Genomic DNA, 24596 nt, shown 5'->3' with positions numbered 1-24596 from the left:
AAAAAAGAAGGTTTTTGTGTGCCATCTAGGTCCTCATTGCATAATTGATGTTAAAACTTGGCTTGAGAAAGATTACTCTAAATATTTCCCTCCCCCGCCAAGCTGGCTGAACGAGGTCTCTGTGTTTTACAGCCCAGCCATTTCTGCCCAATGGTCCACTGGACCAAGTTGTAGAATGCGGCTATTTGGTTTCTCTCCAGAAAGGAATGCTATGCTGTTCCCTTCTTGGGAGCGGATGATCCCTTGCATGGGATCCTTCTTATGCCATTATGTCTTGTGGAGACCCACATGTGCTTAAGGCTGGTCTATTCTCTTTCGATTCGCGCCATGTGATGCTGTTTATTATTAGTAGATGTCAGTACCGAGGCACGGTTGATTTGTGTGGAGACACCTACTTATATGTGAGGCCCCACTTGGCAACCAGATATGATAGGCAGTGGCTCCCACAGCGCCTTACCTGTCTGTGTAACCCTTCGCATAATGTGTTTTAGTTACAGATCAGAGGTAGTCCTGCCTAATAGAGGATGTGAGATAAAGTCTCTTGATATAATTAGGGCCTTGTTGTCTATAGAGTTAGTGGAGCATTTTATGTTCTTAATCCCTTGCGTGCGGCGCGAATTTTCGCGCTGTGCAGGGATTTAAATAAGTGGGCGGGATTCAGATGGCCAGGGGCCGTCCTCCGCACACGCCCACCGTGACGCGTGACAGCTCCCGGCCGTCATGAGCACGCAAGGGGTTAAACCCTCTACACTTGTCCTTCAGGGGATGGTATTGGTGGAAACCCTAGTAGACCTAAGAGTTAACTAAGGGTGCTTTTGTTTACTACTGGTCTGTCGTGGATGGTAATAAGAAGATGGGCTAGTTTTATTGTACTAGAAGCAATGCAAGTGTGCCCGACAGGAACCAGAGTGCATGTCCGACAAAGGGACCAGAATGAACCACGAACGTAGACCAGACTTTGAAGCAGATTTAATGAGCAGTCAAGCAGTCTTAGTACTTGGGGTTCCTGCCATTAAGTAAGCATATCTGCTTGGTACATAAACTCAATAACACATAGGAAATAGCCAAACAGGAACAGAAAAGCAAATGTTAATACAGTTAAAGTTTTGCTACCAAACTTGTCCACACCATGTCCGCCAAACTCTTACTTCCCCTGCTCCCCTTAGAGCCAGGGGAAACCCCCATGTTCCATCTGAAAGCCTACACTGACTTTTCCGGAGCACACCTTTGATCTACAACTCCACTGACACTAGGCTATCGGTCAATGGGTGTCGTACCATCTGCCATATTTAGGGCAGATTTTCCGATGTAATTTATTTCTGTTCAGGACTGCCAAAAAAGGCCTTGAGGTCCTGACCAGGTAAAAAAAGGAATGTCCACCCACCCACAATATTGGGGACATTAGTCTTTTGTTTTTGAGCCGCAAACTTCTGCTTTAAAAAACAAAACTCTGTAGTGTGGGTGCCTTGAACATGTAGCAATAACAGTTCTGTGAAAGGCACAGAGATCTCTGCCAACCAGGGGTGGGGGTGCGGGGGTCTTTAAATATGGTGAGCTGGACGCCGTCAGTTCAGTAGAGTACATACATCCCTTTGCTGAACTGGCAGAAAGGAGTTCCGCCTGCCACATGTTAAATAAGGGCCAAAGTACTTGGGCAGGCTGAGGGACAGATTCTAGGTACACTCCCTACGCACGAGCCAATATGGGACCAGCCTTGGCCTCTAGCTAAAATAGTATAAATCTGTGTTCTAGTTGGGATATTTCTTTGGAAATGAGTAGACACACTGAATTTCTGAAATTAACTGTATGAAACCTGATGTGCTTCTAAACTACACACTGTTCTTTAAAAGTCGTGGTTCAGAGTGAGGTTAACTCGTGCACACGTTTATAGGTAGTTTTAAGAGTCTATGTAATTAGATCCATTTTCGGCTTTGGTCACCAAGCACAGTGTTATTGAGCCCCACCTTTATCTACTCTGAAGCTAAATTACTACTTCCAGTTCCTATGCCTATGATGAACAGTACTGGTGAAATGAATTATGAGTGCTTAACTTTTTTAAATGATTTATTTGATATTTATATTGTTACATCACTGTTAATTTGTGTTGTTCTTTTAAACGAGGTACTATTAAATATCAATTTTGCATATAGTGCTTTTTGTGTGCATATTATGAATAAACGCCTATAGATATTTCATTAAAGGCTGTGATTGTCAGTCTACTTTTCTTGATATCAGTCCTTGGCTCCCTTCTACATTAAATAATAAACTGCTGCTAGTGTCAATAGGTTAATCTTCCTAATTTAATGAATTTAAAGATACGAACATCTATTCATTGTGATTGCTTAATAAAGGAACGCTTCACCTATTGCTGGGCTCAGTGAATTCATGATGAAAATTGTTTCCTGGATAGCTTGAATTTTTATTGACAGGCTGAAAACTCCTTGGGTGCCTGTGGGTGGTATGACAGACATTCCATAAATATAATAAAGGTGATGATGAGAGTAAGAGATTTAAGAGGCCCCATTTCTGATTTGAACTAATTGTTAAACTTTTGCAACTTACTTTAAACAGAACAGATTTTCAATAATGATCGCTGTCTGCTTTAACAGTTTCCACTGATCTCATAAGTCCTTCTTCCCTTGTATATGGATTTATTTGGACTTAATAGTTGTATTAAGAATCGTGTCAGGCACTGATATGTCTCTTGTAATTGATGATTTTAGACAACTTTGACAATGCGATTGTGCTAACATTTCAGATCTGTACTTGGATATCTCTTGTGAGAAATAACAGGGATGAGGATTGTCAATTTGGATCTGAAAAATATGTGCATTGATTACAAATATATTGAAACATTGTTTGTCCATAGTGTTACAATTGGTTTTGCAACGAGGCAAATGTAGCAATATTTTTTATGATCTGAAGTTAAATGTGTGTATATATTTTGGTGTTTTTGTAGGTATTACTATCAGAGGGGGATTTTGGCCAAAGTAGAAGGACAACGCTTGGTCTACCAATTCAAGGAAATGCCAAAAAATCTTGTCTACATAGATGACGATGATCCAAACCCCAGTGTGGAGTCTCCTGATAGCCTTCCTTCAGAATCCTCTTTTCTTTCTCCATCTGCAACCAGCGGGCATCAAACTGATCAAGCCAGAATATCAGCAAATCATGGTTTGAGGGGAGCACCGACGACCGTTCTGAAGGCTACAGGAAAGGCACAATCTTCAGAATTTAAAGAACTAGAGATTGAAAATAAGCAGTTAAATGTTTTGTCACCAGATATGTTGAGGACGGTGAACACTATGCACGCATCACAACAGTCTAATTCATCTAGCCTCTACCGGTCTTTGCAGCTGATGCAGTCAGGGCCGCCGGTAACTGAGACAGCTACAGACTCCATCTCTCAGGATGAACTGTTGCAATCCCCTGTTCATAGCATCCGGTAAGAAATTTAAACATGTGAAGTCTTTAATTTTTTTACATTTATTTTTAAATAGGAGTACATATTCTTTTAGTTATAATCTTCAGCTTAGTTATGGTTACATAAATGAAAACATTTGTAAGTAGCAGTGTTGAGTTTAAGTTCTGATGATTTAAAAAATCAATTCTGAATCCTGTAGAGACCTGTCAATCTATCCTGTTTAAGAGCTGAATGGTTTTGTTTATTTCAAGATTCATTTATTCCTCAAGTGTGTTTGCTTCATATGATGCCATTCCCACTCTACTTATGACATTTACACTAGAAAATTCTGGTTAACATGAATATTCGACGAAAGAAAAGTAAAGCCCATAATAAAAGAAATGTTTGTGCCGGATAATTGTTGATGGTGATATCAACTAAGTGTGGTGACTGATACATGAAAGTTATTGCAGAGTCACCAGTTCTGAACGTTTTGCTGAGGACCTATAATATTTCTGTTATGCGTCCATCCTTAAAAGAAAATGTCCCATAAATGTATCCTCACTGATGTCATATTTGTTTAGTAAAAGAATGTATTTGAAGGGATGCAAGACTAAACATCAGTGGTTTCAGTGCAACATTTTGCTACATTCTCTCATGGCACGTGATCGTTAAGGATGGAAAACTGGTCCCTGTGAATGACCACGTCTGTGACTGTGAAAGGAGAGATGCAGGGAAAGATGCTCTTGGGGTGGACTGCCTAAGCCATATGCATACTGCACGTTGCTACAGCATACCACTCTTTCTGTGTAGCTGTGGCTCATCCTGCTGCCGGACACAAATGAGAAACCCCAGAACCATGTGTTTCCATTACACTCAATGGCCTTTGTGGATAAAGATATCTATGCATTGCTCTCAATCTCAGATCCCTTGTACATCCACTTTCTCGCTTTCCTCTGAATTCCATCTTAGCTTCTGAACCAAGTCTGTGCCTTTCCTGTTCCATGGCCTGTATTTGTCGAAGTCTGAAAGCCCTGTACCTACTCTTCCCATTTCCTCCGATTTGCTGCCCACTAAGTCCTTTTGTCTTCCCTTGTTCCCAGTGGCTGTTCCATATTTCTGTGTCTCTGATCTTCAATATGGGAGAGATTTCCGGAAACGTTCCCTGTGCTCCCTTACCTGCCTCTTGTCTCACTCCCTGCCTCCACTTCCTGTCATCTTTTAAATTATTTTCATTAGGCTTCCGATTTAAAAATAACATAGTAATGTCTCCAAACATACAACGATTTACCGAAACCTAATAAAAAGTAACACCATTTGACTTCCTTGGTACACTTTCCAGGAAGCATTAATATATTTGCTTTTAGGGTTTTTGAGATTCCTTTCATTCTGTGAGGGTAAATGGAAGGCAAACTTAAATTCTAAATATAAAATATAAAAGTTCTATGGACTTTGGTGTTCAAGCATCACATATTACTTAGCAGCTCTCTCTCTTGGTGCGTACTGTACTTCTGTGCCCTGCTTCAAAGAATAAACTGGTTATATTCAGGAAAACATAGCTCATCTATTCTCACCTCATTGACCCTTTTAAAATTCATTCTATCTTCCATCCTTGGCCAGCATAAGATTTACTAATCCACTTCTCTTTGCCAGTCATCAAGCTTTCAGCTCTGTTTTTGAAATGGCCAATGCCAACAAATTGCACAGTTCAGAAATTGAGGTTTTTTACTTTTGTTTTTTAACTGGGTGATACTATCTTCAATATGCAGGTGCACTTTCAGATTTCTGGCGTTTACATTTCGATTCAATTAGCGTTTCCTATCCAGGCGTCCACTATGTTATGAACGCTCAAATGTGTTCTCAGTTTTCTATTGCTTCTCCTTCTTTCTTATGAAGGGTCACTAATGACGTCATGAGGGTTCTTTGACAACAGCAGTTTTATTCAGATTGATAATTTTGTCTTCTCTTTACCTTAGCCTGTCCTCTAATTTTCTTTCTTGGCCATTATTTTTGTAGTTAAATTCGTGGAAGGATGGTCATTGATACTACTATTTCTTCTTGGTGTACCTAGAGGTGTAAAGCACATTTGTGTTGTGCTGCTGCATACTGATGATCTAGGGACACGTATTTACAGCTTGTGGTGTTCGGTGGTTTGATGCCCTGCACCATTCAGGTTCTGAAATGCAACCTAATTTCTGGTGTAACAAGTACTAAACACTTATTCGGCATTAGAGCTCCCTTACCCGACATTAATTCCTCTGGGTAACTGCTGCCGAACTCTACACACAATGAAATGCTAGACTGGAGAAGTGGTTCTGACCAATCAAGATGCAATGCAATACACACCATTCAAATCAATTAAGCATTGTGCTTCTGTGTGCATCCTTTGGGTGCATGGGTCAATTACTTGTGAACCACACATTTACCTTAAGCCAAGTATATACTGCAAACAGTCAGCAAATCCAACAGAACACTTGAGCCTTAAAGGCCCTCCAAAGGATATTGGCAGTAGAAGTTTGCTAAAGAGAGTTTGGGAGTGGATTCCAAAGCCCGGGACTGCCACTGTAGAAAACGTATCCGGCTAGGCAAATCGGCGTAAACTGGGTGATCACCAGAAGATGGGATATTGAATGAAGGTGATGCAGTGGGCCCACAAAAAAAAGTCTTTTGTGTAGACTTGGGCTCAAATGAATGGAACTAAATTTAAGTTACAGGGAGCCAGTGGAGAAACCCATCCCCAAGCTTCCAACACATTGTCAAATTTACACAGACCTGAGATAATTTTAACTACAATATTCTGATCCATTTGCAATTTTGTATCCTTCTATTGGCAAACCCAGATAAAAGGAACATGTGTGGTCCGATCTTGAGAATGATGACCGCTACCCCTGGAGCTCAAACATGGGCAGCAAAAGAAGTGTTTTTCTGTGCTTTTTTTTTTATTACAACACAAGGAGATCACATAGTGTTAAAATCGTCCTCCAGAAGTAGACCCTTGTTTAAGTAGAATCAAAGGCTTTTAACCTCAGGCATTTCTCAACATCGAGCTCACTAAAGAGAATCATTCGATGTTGCTTTAGCTTCTTACAAAACACCAAAACCAGGGGGAGTAAAATGGCTGAGAGAGGGTATTGAAACTTTAAACCATAAAGTTAAATTAGCATTACTTATACCTCAGCAAGGACCGGAGGTAAACAGAAAGACACTACATGACTGTTTAGTCATGCAATATTACAAACCTTAAGTGACAATCTTCATGAAGAGGAAGAGGTTATATGGAAAAACATAGATGTAGATTCATCGCTGGAAGAAATTTAAAAATATCCTACTAGACCATCACCACTAGACCTATGTGGGCCCTAAAGCCTATGGGGTCCAGAACGAGTAAGAAAACAAACTGACTTTGATTAAGGCATTAAGCCGTTTGTAGAAAAAGTAAACACTATATACCAATGTTGCTAACAGTAAATCAACAAAATAAGGAAGTAGAAGAGAGCAAAATAGTTTTGAATTCATGTCTACAGTCAGCCCTGTATTTTGCACCTACAGCTAGTCAACAATGGTCAGCAGGGACAATATAATGCAGTGCTGTGTCATATTGTGTAGCTGGATCCAGGAATTGCGTACACGCCCCCTTTCAGGGGCATTGCAGATAAGAGGTTAATTTAGAAGAGGTACTTTCATTGAAAGCAGAGGCCAAAGAAGGCAACCTTCTGCTATGCAATTTCAACTGCAAGGCACATGGTAGAATTGATTTTCAAGACTCTGGTCCGTGGGAACAATCAACCCCACCAAGATCATGAGGAAAGGCCTAAGAAAATACACCTAGGCTCCGCAACAATTACAAAATAATTTCTTAATTTCACTCCTACAACACACATAATCAATAAGAAGCAGAAACCTGTGAAACCAAAGAGGCAAATCTACAAGATGGATCGCATTCAATTACTACAGCAATGATTACAAGAACTTCTTCTAAAACCATCAATATAGGAGATTTCTCTTGAGGAGCTGATCACAGGAGTATATAAAGTCTCTTTCCTTATTCCCAAGCAGGACCTCACATTAAGATCCGTACAGGACCTAAGCTTTGTAAAGACACTAAAGCTCATATTACAGCAGTCAAAGAGATCATACCATTATTGAAGGAAAACAACCTTCTGTCGACAATAGATCTGAAAGACACGTTTCCATATACGTATGCATCCAGCTTTTCAGTAGTTTCTTGAGTTTGTGTGGAAAGGTGTACAGTACCAATGCAAGATACTGCGGTTTGGCAAATGACATTCAAGAGTGTCAAATGTCTTGCAGTATGGTAGGAATACATTTGAGACGTTCAGTTATAGACGTTTGCCCATACTTAACTGATTGACTAGTGAAGGGGAATTTATTTCAAGAATGGCAATACAGCACTCAGACAGTACTTCAGCTACTAACCCAAGGGGGATTCACAGTCATCCTGACCAAATCCTCTCTCAGGCCAAAGAACCCAAATATTTTTCTGGAAGCAGATCTGAATACAGAAAGAGAGTGGTGGCGTTGCAGCAACACATTCTCCTTTAATAAACATCTCAGTCTTTGACAGTGAGGAGAATAATGAGGACAATGAGTTGTTGGGAATGATGGCATCCTGTATACATTTGATACCAAATACAAGATTTCACATGAAACTGCTTCAAGAATGGTTGAACAATCAGTGGCCACAGGCTTAAGGGGGGGTGCAATGGTGGACAAACCACAATATGTTAAACCCTCCAGTCCTAGCATCCATCAACATAGACCATACTTACTGCATCTTGAGCACAGATTTCCTTGCAGGGAGGGTGTTCCAAAGCCAAACTCAGAACACGATTGAATAAATTCTAACAGACCGTACAACTGCAATGTTTTACCTAAACAAATGGGGAGAAATGATGCCTAGGACATTTGCCATTGGGTCATTGTAGGAAATATAATACTTGTAGCACTTTATCTGCCTGGGGCAGACAATGTAAATACCCGTACTTATTTATGCAGACAGACCTGAATCTCCCATGAGTGGAAGGCAAAAACTGACATCAGTCAGCAAGATATAAAAAAAATGGGGCACCCTAGATAGACATAGGCCTCTTCACCACAAAAGAAAACTCAAAATGGCATGACTGAATCGAGACATTACTTCTCTGAGACGGGGCAATGTGCTGTCAATTAGTTAAAATGGGATATTTGCTTCTGCTTTTCCTTCTATTCCAGCTATTCCAACTGTAATAATGTCTAGGCCAAGTATGAGAGGAATAGGATTCTAATGCAAGCCAGGGGGACACATTAAGCAAGACATTCATATCTAAATATTCATCACAGCACAAGGAAATCATGGACCTTTGATCATGGAACATGTACCTATTGACAATACAAGAGGAAATGAATAATCAGCCAGATTCTCTGAGCTTGCAACTAGTAGCCTAGATCAGATCATAGAATTTCAACATTTAGGATTGCATGAAGATAATTATGGAGGTTTGGAAATCATGCACAACACTTTATATGCAGCAAAGTGAATGAAGTACACCAAATAGTGTTTGAAACATCTGTTTGCAAAAAGACTTGCAAATCAGTGATTTTAAGATACCCAGTGTATTCATTAGACTGTGACCTTTGGTATGCATAGCTCAGGGTGCATCTGTTGACTAACGCAGCCTAGATTAAGGGAATGTATCAAACAACGCCATTTTACAATTCCTTGGTGTAAAAAGCAAATGCAGCTTCTACTCCTAAATGGTGTTTATATTTAGCTGTAACATGGTTGATGAAAGCCTGTTAATCCTATGCATGAAACAAATCTCAACCACTTAAGATGAAGGACAGCTTTGGCAGTGACTGTTACATCATTGATAAGAGTAAGTGAGTTACAGGTCTTACATGTTCAGAGACCATACCTAATTATACACTAAGAAAACAGTGAGATGCAAACACACACACCATGCATTACTAAAGTGGTTTTGACTTTTCATATTAACCCACAATACCAATTACCTGCTTTCTTTTCCAAACTCAGCAGAAAGAGCGTTATATAATTAGGATGTTAGAAGAACTATTGTTTCATATACAAGAAACTAAAAATGTTAGGGAGGCTATGCAGTTTTATTGGTTATTGGTGCGCATGCAGTTCAAGTTCTAGGCTCAGCAGTGATTAAAGGAACTATAGCAAGGTGTATTTTATAGGTAATATAAATGTGTTCCACTTTAGAAAATAAAAGTCTGTAGGTAATACCAAGAGCGCAAAAGGGAGCAACATTGGCATTTATGGGCAATGTCTTAATTTATGACATTTGTACCACAGCTATTTGGTTATCTAGAAACAAGTTTACAGAATTTTACTGTGTAGTCATCCCATCAGAAAGGGAGGTGATAAGTCAGTTTTAAATCATTTGTTAGGCATTGCTAATTATTCAATCCCTCCTTTCCTATGGGGGTAATATTGCTACTTGATCAGTGCACAGAATGTGAACCTAGAATAGATTTATGGTGCGCAAAACAAACTAAATTGACGTCTGTAATAATACTTTGCATCTTAAAACTGTTCTCGATTCACTTCACCCTCACAACTCCCGAGTGAAGAAAGGAAATCATTGCTAGGTCAGAAGAGAAACAATCACAAACTATGTTAAAAAACACCCAATAATTAAGGGTGGGTGTAGTTGGTGGAGTACTACTACACCGAATTCCACGAAGTTGAACAAAAACTCTGAATTCTGCAATTTCGCTCCGTGAGACTCCCAATTCATAAAACAGGAACCTCATATACTTTTGGTGAAGTAACAAGTATCTCTGTCTTTACATGTTGAAATGCATAGTCTTTTCACAAAAGTGTAAATGAAAATTTAGCAAGCAGTGAGAGATGTGATGATTTTGGGACCCTCCCTAACCTAGGGAGAGACCAAGCAGATGCCTTCAAAACAAAGAGCACATTTTGCTGAACGATTTGGTGGTGGCCCCATCCTCTTAGGACCACCCCAAGCACAGTTATTGGCAAAAATAGAATCCCAATCAAAGGTCCTTTAAAGCGTTACGGGACAAGATTAGCAGTGAGCAGTGAATATTATAGTATGCCATATCAAAATAATTCTACTAATAGCTGCAGTTCAACTAGTCGTTACTAGGTGTCCCTCACGAGTTAAATGCAAAAGCATTGAAGTTATTATTACATCAAGTTGCAGTTCCACTAGTCGGTACTAGGAGTCCCTCATGAGTCAAATGCAAAAGCTTGATGTAATCATTTCAATGCTTTTGCATTTGACTCGTGAGGGACACCCAGTAACGACTAGTTGAACTGTAGCCCAAATTGTTTCTTTTGCAGTCTATTACCATGACACTATTTTAAAATCACTTTCCTAGCTATTTATCCAAACTCTTATCTACTTCAAGGTGGCTTGTATTGTCACCACAGCTTGTATGTCTTGAGTCCTAATTTTATTGTGCAACAACTTATTTACCTTTTACCCCACAAAATGCTCTATTTATCTAAACACAAAATGTCTCTCGTACCCAGATGCAAAAGAGGGAGGGGGTTTACCCTTCTCGTTTTAGGCACTATCAAAGTGAAATTACTTCACACTGCCTCTCAGATCATTTCCTATCATGTGCTTTCTAGGCATATGCAAAAATCACTGTTAATATCTTCCTTAGCCCTTCTGTCAGCGACTGTTTTTAAACAAGAGGCCCAGTAGTGCTTGAAAATGCTCAAGCTGGAAGTGCAGGTCATTAATATTCAGTTTGGTAACATAACCTGACAACGTCAGCTTGTATAGACAGTCATACACATCTGGGAAAAAGAGTTATTCACAAGAAGTACTAAGAACAGTCTTGGTTTGGTAAGATAATAGATTTTGTGATTCAAGAAATTCAGTTTTCCCATTGAAACTTATGGTCTGATTCCAAAAACGAATGGCTTTTCAAACGCACATAATTGATAGCCCGAATGCCAAAGGTGTGTGAGCCATCATTTGAATTGAAAATTTCCCTATCCGAGTACCTCAGTGCACCGACGGGTCCCCTTATGCTCAAACGCAGTACTGCCCAATGCCTGGGGCCACCAGCTGCAGCATAGCTTACTAGTCCGGAAAAAGACAGGAAACTTCTCCACGTCACCCTGTCCACCAAAGTGTTTTTTAATCTGTCCGAGCAATCCTGAACATATCCTTTACACCAAAAACCTAAGAGCTGAGACGATTATACTTTCTATAGTCCTTCCTATTTATATAATCATACTTCGTTCCACTTGAATCTATTTGTAGAAACCGCAGAATGGGGAAGCCCTAAGGGTTTTTAATATTGCCCTCACCCACTAGATAGTGACATGCTTCATCGTAGGGCCGCTGACAGACCCTGATGCAGACCAACATCCACGGTGGAGCACAAAATGTTTTAGAGATTATGCTAGGGATTCACTTTGCAAATATAATAAAAAGTTACAACTATCTATGAGGGTACCCTCGCCATTATTTTTATGTTCGGGCCCTCCTGACAGGATTACAAATCTTGGGGGTGTACTTAGGGAATTTAAGTCCCTGTCACCCTCGCTGCTTTTATCGACATGTTTCAGACAATTATATGTGCCCACCAGGGGTCTCTGACCTGCCTCAGGATATAGATCCTTCAACAAGCCTCCCAAAATATTTTATATGTGGAGGTTTTTAAGTTACTATACTTGCCAGTTGTAGTAACACTTCAGGAAGTTCTTAAAATGACAATAACGTTTTTTAGTCAACACAATTAAAACATTCTTATTCATTGGTTCTACTTGTAACAATCACGCCACAGGGATTTGCCTCACTCCTGATTTCTACTTTAATTCTCACTACATATAGTGTGAACTCAAACACACACACATTTATATATACCACTCCCACATTACACCATCTACAGTGTAGTAGCAGAGATGCAGCTCTCTTTTTTATAGAAAATGCATAAGTGTAGACCTAATAGCTAACCTTAGTTTCCTATTTTTCGCTCTTAACTGGGGTGAGAGTGGGACGTCGTCCTATTGTCACACTGTGTGCAAGGTTAAACAGATTAATTTTATTTCAAATCAATACTTCTTTATATATTCTTTCTGTTTACATTTTAATATTCATTCATCTGTTCTTAATTTCAGCAACTATTTTATAGGCATGATCTAGCCAGAGGTCTCACTCTACTTTTAAAATGGTATATCTCAAATCAAGCAATCGGGGACCCATTTAAAGCTGCGGACATTCTAGCCTTAACCGATCCGTATTGTGTTTTTAATAAATCTTGTTCTTACCAATTCGGACCCCCCATCCATCCGGGGCATTTACTTCATCAAGGTACAATCGTTTCTTTGTCGGTCCACTCTTTACCATCCGGCGACGGCTCTCATGCAGAGACCTGCGGGAACTCTAGGTGGTAGGAAACGTGTGTCTAGTTTTCCTGCGGGCTGTAACGCCCCCTCTTATATATTGCTCAAATTAAATAATATCCCTTCTGGGTATTTCTATATCCATTTTATGTCACACTTGAGATAATCACTTATAGTTGTATCTCAATGTCTATCGAACTGATTGTCTCTAGGTGAGGGGGATATGTATATGCCAGATTGCTGAAGTTGGCCGATTACTCTAAGCTGTTCTAGTGGTGCCAAGGAATCACATCATTTTATCCCTGTACATCGCTCCTTAATCTATGTACCTTTCTTTGTTCACATTTAAACAGGAACGTTTTCCCATCTGGTATATTCTTAGGGATAAACTACTCACAGATGAAAACCGATACATTACATAACTGACTCTTGTTGATGTACTTATTAATACCTCCACATAGTGTACTCAATTGCTTCATCAGTTGTGTCCATGAAGCATTTTGACTTGAAAACTGTACATTGGGATGCCACCAACTAGAGCTGGACACCACAATAAGTTGCGCCCCATCCTGAGTTCAAGTTGGCAAAAATGTATGCACGTCTTCGCTTTCCAACCACAGTATTGAGCAAGTAATCTTTTTTTCTGTCTCCTCATGCTTAAATGTATGTGGACCACCAGCTTTCTTCTTGCACCTTGTCCAGACCACCTTTATGTGTGCTGCATGGAACCCACGCACACACTGTACCTCAGTAGCCTTGATTAGTCTCCAAAATAGATTTCTGGTAGCCTTTCACCTGTACACTTGAAGACAGCGAGATTGTAAAACATAAAATGATAACCTTACTATATAGAAAAACAGATATGGCATGTGTTTAGATCTGGAACATTAGATGTTTGCGGTAACTCCATAAAGAGGACATATTACTTAGTTGTGAAGTTGCTGATGGTATATTCAGGAGACCTGGATTCTAAATGGTGGTTTCACCAGTTTACCTAAACATGTGATTTTGGGCAAATTGCCTCTTTCAAATTTTAACTATGTATAACGTGCATATTTAAAAACAAAAGTAGACTGGGCTGTTATGTGCTGACCCAATTACATATGTCCACCTCTCCTCCTCCCTGTCACAGCTGGTTTCACGGTTTACTGATACCTTGATATTTCTAGCAGGACACCTTTTATTTAAAATACAAATTCAAATTGAGTTGTAAAGCACGATATGCCGGTTTGGGTGCCTACTAAACGAAATGTCTTGGAGATCTATGCTTTTCTTCTTTGTATAGTTGTGCTTCGTGATAATGATTTGTTGTTTTAGTCTTGCTTCTCTCCTGGTAAACTGTAATGTCTATTTATGTAAAGTAGTTGTGGATGTTAACTAATATGTCTCCATACATAAATATTTCAACAGGACAATGCCTTCTCCAGGACATGTGCCAGTGGTGGTTTCTCCTGGGAGTCAGCATCTGCACACGGTATTCCAGACAGTGCCTCTTACAACAGTTTTATCGAGCACAGATCCCACTTCGGCAACGGCCTCACAGCAGTTTTTTCTACAAGCTATTCCATCTTCTCAGCATATGACTGTACTTAAGGAAAACATGTCGCTCCAGTCGCCAAAGGCAATAACATCTGCTTCATCCATTGTTCTGAGCCCTGCTCAGGTGCAGCAGGTTTTCGCGAGCAATGCACAGACCATTTGCAATGGAACAGTTACTGTGCCTTCCTCTTCGATCCTCAGCGCTGCCACACCTGTGGTGACTTTTTCACCAAGCACTGCACAGGTAGTCCCCCACACTTCAGGCACTGTGATAACATCGGTGATAAAATCCACAGAGGCCAAACAGACTTTCACTCATGTGTCTGTGAAGCAGGAGCAGCACGAGGCTGCTGGGAATCCAATGGAGTCGCCCAAAGAGACTGGGGAGCTGCCCAATCAGAGGTTTGATCCACGGTGTCTGCTGGTGGTTACCGGTGCAAATGGCATCCCATCCCACGTGGAAGTCAAGCAAGAACAAAAACAGTGGGAGCTCAATTGTAAATAATAGAACTTATGAGTGCATAGTAATGTGCTTACTTTTTCATGTACAAGACTTTATCAGTTATAAAAATAACATTTGGATCAGGTGGTCCGGTGGACCACACGTTTCTCAGTGCCTGCTCTTCGTAGCATTGAATGTGGAAGGTTAGACAACGCCTTCATTTGTTAAGGTGTCTTGAATATTTCTATTCAGATCTCAGGCTGAGGGTTCCATTGACTCTCTATTCAGATGTCCGTTAGGCGGAAGCCTCATTCTATGAAGAATGACTTGGAAATGTTGTTGTGGCCAACGCTTTTGTTAGCCAATGTCCTCTAGTGGGTCTTTCTCTAGGCTTGGGGTACGAGTTTGTTTTGACCCAGCAACAGGACTCATGTAGGCAATTCACCTTTTTCCCTGTGCCTTAGTTACTCCGCTCTAAAATGAGAGGGCCTTTACCTTGCCCAGGGGGTTGACAATATGTGCTATGAAATGCTGTCAAACTACTCTATGCAAGTTCACTTTCTGGTTGGAATAGGACATTGTTACAGGTCACTCATTTTTGTAAATATTTTAAAATTGTAAACTGATTCTTCTGTAAGAAGCAGAGGTTTGCTACGTTTTCGTGTGTGCAGTATGTACTCTTAGAAAAGTCTGAGTCTTGTTTCTCATCATGTCCCATTTTGCATACAGCAACAGTCTTCAGTAGCCCTGCCCAACGAAAGTGGGCAAGAAAGTTGTAAACTTGTAATGGTGGTAAACATGGAATGGAGAACATCTCCATTCAGTTGATAATGGGCAACAGTGATGAAAATGCCGGGCATTTATTCTAGTCGGCAAGATAGTCTGGCGTGATCGCTGCTGATGTCGGGTTTGACCAACCGGTCATAAACTGGAAACCAGTCAACACCACCCTTAGGAGTTGATACACTGAGTACTGTTAAATTATATAGCAGTAATGCCTGCTATTTACAGCAATGCATAATTATTTTAGTTTAAGTACATCAGACGTCATAGTTGATGCAGAGATTTATTGTTCGAATGCTTACATATTCTTTTCTAACTACTGCAAAGACTACTGTGTCTGACTTAATGAGGGTTGTGTACAATGAATAAGTAGTTGATATTTTCACTTCTGTCTGTCCGCTTTCTATGTAGAACATTGGTTGTAAATAGTGTACATTTACATCTAATTTGAAAAAAAATAAATTTTTAAGATGATTTCTGTTAGATGAAAAATAATTTTTATAGACGAAAGATATCAATATGTGTTTAGCATTTGAATGGTCTTATCTATTCAGAGTGAATTTGTATTTAAAAAATTATTGTTGAAACACCTTTCAACCTTTTGTATTTTTAATTGATTTATTATGAAAATAAATCATGTGAACTAAAGCATTTATTGTGCTTAAATGACCTATGTTTAAAATGTTTGAGAATTGTACTAGATCTATGTTTTGGTAGAAGCAGTATAGATTCTCCTTCTACACACACTCTACCATTTGGCTTTTATACATTTTCAGTTCTTGGAAGGACTGAAGAGAGGGGAAACAGATTGAACATTGCCACTTCCTCAGCTTGCTGCATAGCTCTGGTCTCGCCACAAATACCTGCGACATTCCACCTAGTTTTGTAGATGTGGACCCAATGCCACCAAGCTTGAGCAACAATTTCACAAACAAAAATGGTTCTGTGGAAATAATGTAGACTGTCTCTTCAACCATGTCTGCTTAGAACATCACTGCAGAGGAGTGACAACCCCGGAAAAACATATTCTCAATGAAGTTGTGTCTTTTTTTCCGGGACGTTTTTATTTTTGTTTGTTTTTTTGATAAATAGGAATTTCACCTCAAAGTTGAGTGCAGCTCTCTGTGGGTTGTTCATTTTATCAGAAATGCAAGTCCTTGCCTGTGGCAGCATACCAGGAAGATTTATTTCAGCGACACATGGTACATGCATGTATTTAACACAAATAATCTGAAATAAAGATAAGGGAAGAAACAAAAGAACAATGCATTATTACCCTAGGTGCAGTTACTAAAGTATTCACTTGTCGGGCATGAACCACTAGCCGAAGAGTTTAAACTTCTGTTTTATGGCTGATGTTCCAATTCATTCTAAACTAAATACCACTTTAAGGGACCACATTCTGTCAGATCTATTCTTGTTCTCTTTCCTATGCCCATAGCACCTGTATTCTTAAGACTTCATTCTACCTTTGCAGTGGGTGGGTGGGTTCCTGCTTTTCCAGCTTAACACAATACATTTAGTGATCACATGTTGCTTGTCACACGGGCTGCATGTTAACCACCACATGTGAATGTCTCAAGACATCTATTTCTTTTGTTTAAAGTTTGTATTTCTTAAACAGTTCACATGGCTGCGTCTTTGCTTGACGCAAGAACAAGTTACATGTAAACATTTAATCTTCTAGCCCCTTTTGAATTCCCCCAGGAATGTCTCCTGGAACAGCTCTCATGCGCCAATAGGTTCTATCCTCAGAATAGCAGCATTGTTCCACTTCCATGGATGGGAAGTCAAATATAGGTGCCACCCCTATATGTTGATGTGATTCCTCTTTTTTTCTGTACCATTCGTATCTCGACCTTCTCTACTAAAAAGTCTTTGTTGGTGTTCACTGACTCCCAAATATCATGAACAAACCACAGGAGGGAACATGCCCTCTCTGAAGTCTACAGGTGTTAAACCATGCCGCACCTGAAGGAAGCAGGTGTCGATCATGGATTCACATGACGTCTGCCTTTAGATCTGGGCCAGTTCTTGATCCAAGTTCTGATCCCATTCAGGTTGCTATCCTCGAGTAATTCCAAGATGAAGTCAAAAGACAAGTTTTAGTGCAAGCACTAAAGACTGAAGCAGAAATCCATCTTTTCCTTCCCTTCCCACTCCAGGGAATGGTCATGCAGTCAGCATTCCAAAGACTTGACTCAGTTGCCATCGTCCGACTCCAGTCCCATTCCACTGTAGGAGCAGAGAGGCATCGATTTTGCTGGCCCATCACCGTCCCTGCAGCATATTGAGGACTTCAGGAGGCAATGTTGAAATCTTTTTGGATGATTCCAAATCGCCCTGAAGCGTCTTTGACCCCCATGGATCCACCAGGACCTCCAGATGGACTCCCTATAGCATGGCTGTCTCCAGTGCTGCCTGGCTCCACTTGGCCCTTGCCAGGGCGAGGCTGCACCTCCACACCGGTTCTGGCTGATTCTGCACCAAGCTGGGCTTCAGCCTCAGTGGTGCTAAATCCTGATCCGACCTGGATGCCAATTTTGGATCTAGAACAGAGTTCTGATAGAAGTCAGCAGAGGGAAACAGCGTTTACAACGCTGTTGTTACCATGCAGGTAGGTAACAACGGGGTCGTTACAACGACTGCGTTGTTACAACGCGTGACTTTACATCGCAAGTCATTTCTACGACTTGCACTAGGTGGCGTGCAACACCAGGGAATGTGTTGGATTTTAAATCCAACATATTCCCTGCTGTTGCGCTAACTGGAGTAGGAATAGTAATTTATACTATTCCTAAGTCCAGCGCGCCATCTAGCGCAAGTCGTAGAAACGACTTGCGATGTAAAGCCACGCTTGGTAACAACACGGTTGTTGTAACAACCGCGTTGTAACCTACTGCGTGGTAATAGCACGCGTAGAAATGTTATACATTAGTCAGCTGATGTCACAATACAAATTTACCAAAGCCTATCCTCTCCCCTAGGAAAACTCCCCTATGATGCCTTTACTTTGACAGTATTAAAGACAGCTGAAGGCAATATTCAGAACTTATTTTTACGGTGTAAAAAATATTCAGCATCTTCTCCATGACTATGATAATGTGACGATAAGGAGGCTAACAATTTACATCCACCTCTCTATACTGATGGTTCTCTTTATTTTGACCTGCAAAATGCTAGTGGCCTTGACAGCTCACCTGAGATTGTGTTGAACCAGTCATTGAGCCCCCCCTACTGAAGAGAGCACCTGTTTCGCAGTGGTGATTCTCAGAGGTACTAGAATTGCAATTGCCAAGTTTGAAGACTAATGACTTTATTTAGGGTTTTTCAAATGGAAGAATTCGTCAAACACATTATGGTCTAAGGCACTTCTATGTAATACAGCAAACAAGATATATGCCAAATGTTGTAGCCATGATCTTCAACTTCAGAACCATTGATGCTTTGATGGCAGTATGGTCCAAGCGTTGATGAGTGCCACCAGTGAGCCAAACTATTGCTAGTCACAATAGGCCTACCCTGGGGGGCGTGGCCTTCATCTTTGATGCCCGAAATCCTAGGTGTGCTTCTGCCAGGAAGGTAAACCCTAATGCTTTTCCCATGGTTTCATTGGATAGGAAATCAAAGTGCATTGATGTGCTTGGAAAGAAAGCCTTCTTGTCTGTCAGTCTTGCTATGAGGTCCATAAATGCTGTTTGTCTTATGGGATGGTACACTCATGCCCTCTGGGACATGGTGAGCAAGATCTTGCCCACTCTACTGGAGGAGTTTTGGAACTCATTCACTCTCACTGTTCACAGTGGACAGTATGCGACCAAGTACATTTTATCTGCCTATTACAACAGTATGGACCTATTGGCCATTCTTTGGGCACCAGTGTGGTATTTAGTTGCTATGCTTTAATGCATGCCACAGGTTTATTTGGAGACCTACAGTCATAGCTGGTGGATATGCTGTTTAATAGCACCAGGCTCTTTAAACAAAACGCAGATTTGGCATTGAGCTTTTCAAAGACAGCTGTGCCATCAGGGCTCGCTTCTTAGGATTGCAAGCCTTGGCCTGCCAATTTCACCAGCAGTACCTGAAATTCCAATGCTACTCTTGGATCCTTTCTTATCTCCAAAAGCAATCCTCCCAACCTTTACAATAGCTTGCACATCCATTTTGCATCCAAGGAACAAAGTGGTGTTGGTGTCAGAGGGAATGAACAGCAATCCTCCTCCTTTTTGCCTGCCACAACTGCCGCCAAGCCACTTTGACTCCTCCTCCAGTGGATTTGTTTTCGCCTGCCCTGCTGGCATGCAGGTATCTTAGACTGGTTGGTCATGAAAATTGTTCAAAATGGCTACACCCTCCCTTTCTAGTTATCCCGCTCATGTTCCTCTTTTTCTTGCCCAAGACTACGGTGGATCATGCCACCATCCTTTTTATAGAAGCGCAGAAACTGCTGGCCAGAGGGGCAATCGAGTGAGTCCCTGAGGCGGAGAAGGGCAAAGGGTGCTTCTCCCAGTACGTCTTAGTGCTGAAGAAAGACAGCTGGCTGAGACTAATCCTAGACTTTCTTCCCCATAACATTTCTTTCAAAGGACAAACTCAAAATGCTATACCTAGTCCAGCTGCTAATTGCTGTAGAGCCAGGGGATGGTGTTCTTGGATTTTCAGGACATGTATTTTCATGTGCCCATACTGCAGTCTCCTGGGCATTTAATGCGAGGGTCAGAACACTTTTAGTTTATCGTTCTGTCCTTCGGCATCACTTTGGCACCCCAGGGATTCACAAAGGTGATGACAGTGGTTAAGGCCCATCTGCAGAGGGCATGGATACTCGTATACCTCAACAACTCGCTGTTGAAGGTGTACTCACCACAGTCTCATTGGTTTACACCCTAGGGTCCTCTGTCAGAAAACTTGAATCCTGTCTTTGGCCAGTGCAGTGGGTTCTCTGAATAAGAGCCATTCTGGACACGGTCGCATTCAAAGCCTTTCTGCTCCTGCAGCAAGTCTGGGACATCCAGTATATGATCCTGATGTTTCGAGCTCTGTCCTATGTTCCGGCCCATAAAGTTCTGTGGCTTTTTGGTCTTCTGGTCTTGTACATACTGCTGGTGCCTAATGTCTGTTGTCCAAGGAGAGCACTGCCACAAATGTCCAGTCTTGTACCTTTTGCTCCATACATTTTCCAACTCTGGCCTCTTTAGGAGACGGGTTCTGCCTTCTGTGGGTCTTTTGTCTTCATACCTTTCCATCTTTGCTGCTACTTCTCCAAGTTCTGAAGAAGGTCTGGAGGGACCAGACACAACTCTTCTTGACAGCCATGGACTGGGTTCAGAGGGTATGTTACTTTGAATTGCTGAGTATGTGCACTTGTCCACAGCTTTTTCTCAATTGCCAGCTGTCCCAACTACTGGTCAGGATTCATCAACCGAACTTCCACAACCTACACCTGAACGTGTGGAGATTAAGCGGAACCAAGTGACTGGTTTTTGACCACCTGCCTGCGGAAGTAGTGGATGTGGTTTTGGCCAAGTGTTGTTTGTCTACCAAGTCAGTCTATTCTGGCCGCGGGCAGCTAAGGAGCACCAAGCTAATGATCAACTCTTTCTCGGGCTCACCAGTACATCGAATGGAAGGATAGTTCAGAAACAGATCCTATAAGGATGTGTTGTCTTCTGTATTAAGATGTGCTATGCCTTGGCCAAAAGCTAGCCTCCTGAGGCTCATTCCCTTAGAGCCAAATCTGCCTTTAAGGCTTTGGCTATGGGTGTTCCGGTGCTGGATATCTGCTAGGCTTCCACATTGGAACCCATCCACACCTTTACCACACTATTATCTAGATTCTCAGGCAAACCGGGAGTGCCATTTTACATCAGATCAGGAATGAACAGGCAAAGTCGACTCCTAAGTCCCACCACCTTTTGAAGGGTACTGCATGTATATCTGTTAAGGTTAGGAATTTGTTGTTGGAAGCATCATTTAGAAAAGCATGTTCATCTTCAATAACGTTCTCTGTAGTATATATTTTACCCAACTGCAAATTCCTTACCAAAACACCCGTCTCCCCCTTCTCTGTAGTGGATTTATGATTGGCCATGAGGTTCTATTTTAAATTCAGCTCACTGTTGCTCCATGTCTGAGTGAGTGGAAATCACAGTGCAGGGGTGGCACCTATAAGCAGCTCCATGTATTCGTCTCTGGCGGCAGGATGAACCCTGTAGAACCTCCCTCACACTCGGGTCTCACTAAAGAATTGGACCCTTTACTGGTACTGTTAATCTCTATTGTGCACAGCAATGGCTTATAATAAGTTTGTTTTGAAAAACTACAACCCCAGGGCGTGGCCGCGCAGTCGACAGCATTGGCTGCATGACAGTGAAGCTCCGGCACTGTTTGGCTCCATCTTGACGCTTATGGCATTCCAGCTGGCTCCATTTGTCCCATACGGGTAAGACTGTCCCCCAGCACACTAGATGCTGCTTCGATGGGACCTTATTCTGCGGGACTCTTGAGTCGGAGAGGGGCGCCAAGCCTGCTTCGGAGGCCCTGTGGTGACCGGGGCTGCAGCTGAGTCTGAGGCAGAGGCCAGAAGGACGTCTGGAGTACCGACGGACAGCGGTGCTCCGTGTTACCTGAGCTGTGGCCAGGTGAGGGGGGGCGACATTCTCCTACAAATTGGGAGAACTTTCAGGTGATATTTACTTCAATTGTCACTTTATTTTCTAGTTTGATTCACACTATCACACATAGCAGTAGCAAAAAATTAGGTCCTGATGAAGCAGCAAGGTGACCTATGGGCCCATTGAAAGTCTGCAGAAACATGTCGACCACTTTGTTCATCTGTGTAGTTATTTGCTAAAGCTACCATTTGCACTGTTTTTAATATTGAGAAAAGGGAGGTGTCCATTAAACATATTTTCCTCCTGTTACTCAATTTTAGCCACTACACCTTACACAGTTTTGGTTTACATTATTTAGCACTGCTTTTCAACAACCTCCTGATACCTAATATTGATTACATCATTGACTGTTTGGGATTGATGTGAGGGGTTTGGTTGAGTCTGGCCAAATCTTGCACTGGGTACTCGGTTTCCCATGTGCACTTTGAAGGTTCCCAAATGATGTAGGGCGGTACAGGGTGGAAGTCTGATGGGATCTCTTTGAGCATTTGGAGAGACCCTTTGACAGATTTTGCTAGTTTATTTGATTATAGCACACACCTTTAACGGACGAGGCATATACACTAGGTTTTTTTGACTCCTTGCTACTCCTAATATTTAACATCTACATTTATTGTTGAATGAGCCCTCAGATTGCTGGGTCCCCGTCCACCTCACCTTGCCCCTTTGTGGCTCGCCTCTTGAATTATAGAGACCGTGACACTATGCATTGCTTAGCCTGTTATCATGGCCCATTGATCTCTGTTTACCCTGATTTTAAGGGTGCCGTCCAGGAGGCAAGGCGGAGTTTGAAGTTGCAAAAGACCAACTACTCAAGCACGGACTCAAGTATGGTATGTTGCATCCAGCAAGGCTCTGGATGGTTGTAGATGGTACGGCCTGATTCTTCGATACCCCAGCAAAGGTGTTCTCTTTATGCAAATAATTGGGCCCTAGTGGACCTTCGTCATCCTGCACCACCCCAGAGCTCTCCTTCCTGGACCTCAATGTATCTGCTAGCATCCACCTTTTCCTTCCTGGCTGAACTGCTCATTGGCTTCTTTGCATTTCTTACAGTTTCCCAATTGTTTTATAGGCTGACATGCTGAAGCTAACCAGCTCTATATTTTCCTCAAATGTCCAGTTTCATGTAACCCTAATATCTTTTGATTGAGCACTAATTCTCACTTTTCATTATGGGCATTGATTGCCGCAGCATTGTTCGACCCCCAAGGAGTATTCCATGTCTCAAATATTTGGGCTTCTGTTTGTTGTTTGAGTTTCTCTGGGACTCACTGGGTCTCTAATGCCCAGTGTGGGTGGGGGTGTTTAGTAGTGGTGTCTATGGGTATTGTTTTTTTTATTCTTTTTTCACAAATAGTTTGGATGGGACTGTTCATTGCTCTACACATACGACTTGACATACATGACTGTTCTTTATATATTTACAATGGGGTATGATCGACTACTGTTGGAACCTACGTTCCTTATATGGAATATCCACGGTCTTAACCTCCAAAAGGGCAAACAATGCTGTCATATCTCAATCAACATGGTGTTAAGGTTGCATTCTTACAGGAAAGGCACCTCCCTCCCCAAACCTCTCCTACGTTTGCAGCGTCCTGGAGGCCCTATAGATACTTTGCCAACCACAGCACTTATTCCTGTGGAGTATGTATACTCTTTCATAGAAGTCTCCCCTTTAGCCATCACACAACTGTCACTGACGGCCAAGGATGCTTTGTCATTGTGATGCGTCATTGATGGGGAGGCCAGTCCTCCTATTAAATGTTTACGTCCCTGATGTGGACGATTCCCCCTTCTTCCAGGAGCTGTCTGCTCATCTTGGTCGATTTGACATGGACATCATATAGTTGGGTGGGGATATGAATTTAATTGTTGACACCCTCATTAGACATCACCAGCACTTGTTCAGGTGGTAAAACCTGTGCGCAACGCATTTTCCGAGATATTATTGACACACATTCCCTCAGAGATGTTTGCCGTCTTTGCCACTCCAATGCTCTTGGATATGCTTTTTATTCTGCTCCTCATGCGATGTGGACACGGCTGGACTACTGGTTCCTGTTCGAGAATGCTGTCCCATAGCTTAAGCTTAAGAACATTCACCCCTTACCACGTACGTTGCCCGATCATGCCCCTGTTAAACCTTCCCCTATGGTGGAGGCTGGGAATGAAGTTGGTCCTTCCCTACCATTGCATTGTTGGATGAAGTTTTTCATTCGGAAATTCGTGCCTCTGTCCTTGAATATTTCGAGCTCATCTCTGGCTCGGTTAGTAGTCATTCCATCTTGTGGGATACCTTTAAGGCATATATATGTGGGATCTTCATTTCGAAGCATGCAGGCGTGTTTCTGGATATCCGTAATAGTCTATCCTGAATAGAAGCTGAAC

At 41.6% G+C, this 24596-nt stretch overlaps 1 protein-coding gene across 14 annotated transcripts in view; it reads left to right on the top strand.

The window, feature by feature from the left end:
* The window catches only part of ELF1 (E74 like ETS transcription factor 1), a 665417-nt gene extending 649244 nt beyond the window's left edge, over positions 1 to 16173 (top strand). For all 14 annotated transcript variants that reach the window (XM_086934931.1, XM_086934923.1, XM_086934918.1 and 11 more), the window contains 2 exons: positions 2960 to 3445; positions 14172 to 16173. In XM_086934931.1, coding sequence (XP_086791057.1) covers positions 2960 to 3445; positions 14172 to 14805 — 1120 coding nt within the window. In that variant the 3' untranslated portion in view covers positions 14806 to 16173. The remainder of the gene's footprint in view (positions 1 to 2959; positions 3446 to 14171) is intronic.
* Positions 16174 to 24596: the final 8423 nt, after the last annotated feature.

This window comes from Lissotriton vulgaris, chromosome 8 (genome assembly GCF_964263255.1).
Source record: "Lissotriton vulgaris chromosome 8, aLisVul1.2, whole genome shotgun sequence".
NCBI classification, from domain to species: Eukaryota; Metazoa; Chordata; class Amphibia; order Caudata; family Salamandridae; genus Lissotriton; species Lissotriton vulgaris.
The sequence above is the reverse complement of the archived record's forward strand: the minus strand, read 5'-3'. Positions and strand labels throughout refer to the sequence as shown.